This window comes from Uloborus diversus, chromosome 5, assembly GCF_026930045.1.
Source record: "Uloborus diversus isolate 005 chromosome 5, Udiv.v.3.1, whole genome shotgun sequence".
Lineage (NCBI taxonomy): Eukaryota > Metazoa > Arthropoda > Arachnida > Araneae > Uloboridae > Uloborus > Uloborus diversus.
The window spans coordinates 120453379-120457399 of NC_072735.1; the positions used below are offsets into that span (position 1 = coordinate 120453379).

Below are 4021 nucleotides of genomic sequence, written 5' to 3' on the forward strand. Positions count from 1 at the left end.
TTAAAACTCAAAGACATTGACAATATTTATTCAGAATCTTAGAAATGCTTCCATTTTTTTTTTTCAAAAATGATTTCAGCGTCATTGCTCTTTGGTTTTAACTATCTTTAGTATGCGAATGTGTTAAAAATTAAATTTTCCCATAAATTATACTAATTCAATAAATTATGTTTTGTACTTCTTCTTCGACAAAATTTCTTTCTAATGAAGTATCTCCAAAATAAATCATATATTACACAAACATGAACCTAACATTTGAGGTTCCATAATTTCCTTGTAAGTCATTTTTTCTTTATTTTTCAACATTAAATTAAAATTAAAAAAAAACTGTTTGTGTCAAAAATTGAGGTATGGAAGTAAAAGGCACTAACGAGGTCATTGGAACGAAAAGGTTTTGTTCGAACCGAACTCTTACCCCCCCCCCCCCCCCGCAAAAAAGGAGCAACGATAGACTGAAGAAACTACGAACGCACATTTAACCATGCATTATACTTTTTTATGTTTTATTTACTCTCAAATAATTAATTCATTATTTACGTTTTGTTTTGTTTTTTAACTTCTAGTTGTATTTTAGCGATATAATAGACATTCTTTTGTGGTTGTAAAAAGTGATCAAGGGAGATTTTTTTTAAACCCGAAAGTTTACTAAAATAATGTTTAACTACCACAGCTGAACGCAATATTGACCTACAACAAGTAAAGAGGCTTGCATATTCAGTCAACCAAATCTGCAGAGGTGAGTGCTCCCCTGTGGTAAGCAGCAACATCTACAGTATTATAAAAAAAAAAAGTATTACGGAATGCTTAGGACTGCTGATAGAGTAACATTTTGCTCGAACATTATTTGCTTCCTACCCCCTCCCCCTCACCTAGAAAAGAACTAACATAAAATTCGTAAAGGAAACATTTCTCCTTTTTTTTTCCTACTTTATCATGAAAGTTTTTTCTAAAGAAAGTGTAAGCACTAAAAATATACAAAAAAAAAAAAAAAAAAAAAAAATCAAGATGAAATAAATTAATAAATAAGTTAAGATATATTGGGGGGGGGACAACAATCATCAGTACACTTGTGTTAAGAATGAATCCAATCAGAAACAAGTTGAAAGTTGCCCTACCCTCTATCCCTTGTATTGTTAGGTTTTAATACTTGTCCATTGTTATAACTTAAACTCGTGCTGTTTTTCGTACTTTGCTAGTATATAGGCCCAAAGTCATTTTCTTGTAAATGTTAATTTTTGTTGGGTCCTGTTTTTTTTTAGGTATTCTTGTATGTCTATTGTGTTAGTGATGTTTATCTATAAAAATTTCAAAGGAAAAAATTAAGAGCCTCCATCAGTAAATATTCAGTTTATAATGGAAGGAAGTTCATCATTTCTGTTGTAATGCTGTGTGAGCCATATTTGTTATAAATAGAAATTCAGAATTGTATATATATATATATATATATATATATATATATATATATATATATATATATATATATATATATATATATATATATATATATATATATATATATATATATATATATATATATATATATATATAAATTGCTAATCTAAACAATAAAGTTGAACTTCAAAAATTTGTTCTTTTAAAAAAAGTTACTCTCGTGATGGCAACATCAATATTAGAAAGCTATTACAAAACGAACGTGAAACGATCATTTACAACAGGAAAAATCCAAAATAAATGGATATTTCAGTATTCTGTTGAAACACCTACAGAGTGAATGTAGCAGTCTCGTACTACGTCCTGCGTCGTCATGAATCACAGTTGTAAACGCGCAACTAATTCAATTAAACTCATAGCTGCCCCCCCCCCCCCTCTCCTCCAACTTACCGTCTTAAGTGATCCCAGTAATGCTCAACTTGTGACAAATCAAGGCATCGTTCAGGCCAGAGAAGGTGATAATGTGGAAAAGGAAGTCCCCTGACACTCTTTATGTGCATGATTCAGCAATGTCCCATTAAAAAGCGGCAACTGGGAGCCCCACTCGTACAAAAATGTCATCATTGCCTAAATTTGATCTGGATACATTCAGTTTAAAAAGAAAAACATAAATTAATTTGAATTATGGCATTTTGAATTCAAATTATGGTTTTCGCGATCACGAGTGTGTTCGTATGTAGGCGTGTGTGTTTGTGTCGAGGCATGAGTGTGTGGGTATGTATGTGCAGTTTAGCGTTAATCCGTTGAAGTAAAGGTTAAAATTTTAATTATCAAATATCATTAAACAGGCAATTGCTTCGTTCAAATGTAGAAGCAATTTTCACCCGTCATATCTTTCTTTTTGTGTCTAATAAAAAAAAAACTCCCTATGCACCACATAGTATCACGTAGGGTCAGAATGTAAGACGCACAAAAGTACAAAATACACAAAATAAAATGAGCACAACATACAAACAATTAACAACGAATAAACAATAAAACACACACACACACACACATACAAAAAGGTCAAACAACTGAATAAATAAAACGTTTAAAAAGAGAAAAAGTCTCGACGATCTGAACCAGAGCAGAAGGAACAGGAGGCCAGGAAACGGACAACTTCCTCAGCTCCCGCATAAGAATTTCTCTCTGGGGGGTTAAAACGGTTGCAACGAAACAGCAAGTGTTCTGGATTTTCAATATCCTGTCCACAATCACACACGTTACTAGTAGAAATATTAAATTTATACAAGTACTCTTTGAAATTACCATGTCCAGTAAGAAACTGAGTGACAAAAAAATCAGTTTTGAGGTGTTGCCGTTTCAATCTAAAGAAAACAGTGGGAAGGAAGCGCTTGGCTCATTTTCCCTTACTTGAAGACAGATACTATGAATTCCAATCCTTAGCAGCTTTCTTAGAGTAGAACAGTTTCCAGAACGAGGGAGGATTAGCTACATCTAAGGAAAAAGGTAAACGAGTAGCCTCTTTTGCTAAAGCATCAGCTCTTTCATTTCCTCGAATTCCTGAGTGGCCTCGCACATGGGTAAAACCGACACAAATATCGTGTGAATTAATATTGCATATAATGCTTTGAACTTCCACAATGAGCTTTTCAAAACTTCTGACATTCAAAAGAGAAAAAAGAGAAGAAAGAGAATCACTGCAAATCAGTACTTTAGCTCCAAGAAAATTCGAGACGTGTTTCACTGCGAAATTTAAGCACAAGAGCTCGACTTGGAAAACGGAACAGTTGTCACTGATACGGAACTGATGAATTGAGAACTCAATCTCATGCTGATACAAAACAAATGCTAGTCCGACTCTCTCATTGATCTTACTGCCGTCTGTGAAGCAAACAAAATCATAGTTGTTCAAATTAGTGGCATTGAAATCTACAAGTGAAATAGGAACCCTTTTAGAGGGATGAGGAAGATCGGAGGGAGAGAGAGTACTATTTAAATGAACATCCCGAACGGAGCGGAGATAAGCATCTCGAGCAAGCATCGTGTTGCAAATGACTATGTCCAAAGGAGGCGCACCGACCAGAGCAAAAATGACTTCGTAACTCACCGTTCGGTAAGGTTTAACGATTCTCAAAGGACTCTTCTCTGCAGTTTTCTGATTTCTTTGCGATTTATTTTCTTCTTTAAGCTGTTCCCCAGATGCATGAGGCATAATAGATAACCGGCAGTAGCCCTTGATTATAAATGAGTTTCGCAGTATCCATGGTAATTCCATAGTTGTTGCGACATATGCAATAAAATCCACAAATAAGCTTCTCAATCTTACTCGAAAGAAAAGAAATGTGCTTTTTCCATTGGAATTTAAAATCAATGATAACTCCAAGGTATTTCATTTCCTCGACGCTTTCTGTTGGGCAATTACCAATTTTAGATTCAAAAGTGCGTAGTTAAGTGTTCTCTTATGTACAATCATAGCTTTTGTTTTAATTGGATGAAACTCAAGCTTGAAGAGCCTTGACCTTTCCACAGTAAAATCAAGTACATCTTGTGCAAGAGTACAAACATTATGGAAATCTTTTCCTTGAAAATTAAGTAGTAAATCATCCGCAAAAGCAATTTTAAA

At 33.9% G+C, this 4021-nt stretch overlaps 1 protein-coding gene across 1 annotated transcript; it reads right to left on the bottom strand.

Moving 5' to 3' along the window:
• Positions 1 to 2821: 2821 nt before the first annotated feature.
• LOC129223106 (uncharacterized) lies at positions 2822 to 3673 on the bottom strand. The gene has a single exon (XM_054857673.1). The coding sequence runs from the start codon at positions 3671 to 3673 to the stop codon at positions 2822 to 2824; it is 852 nt and encodes a 283-aa protein (XP_054713648.1).
• Between the last annotated feature and the right edge of the window lie 348 nt (positions 3674 to 4021).

What these genes read in the sequence shown, in the direction of transcription:
- LOC129223106 (XM_054857673.1), bottom strand. Translation starts at nt 3,673, where the DNA reads ATGGAATTACCATGGATACTGCGAAACTCATTTATAATCAAGGGCTAC.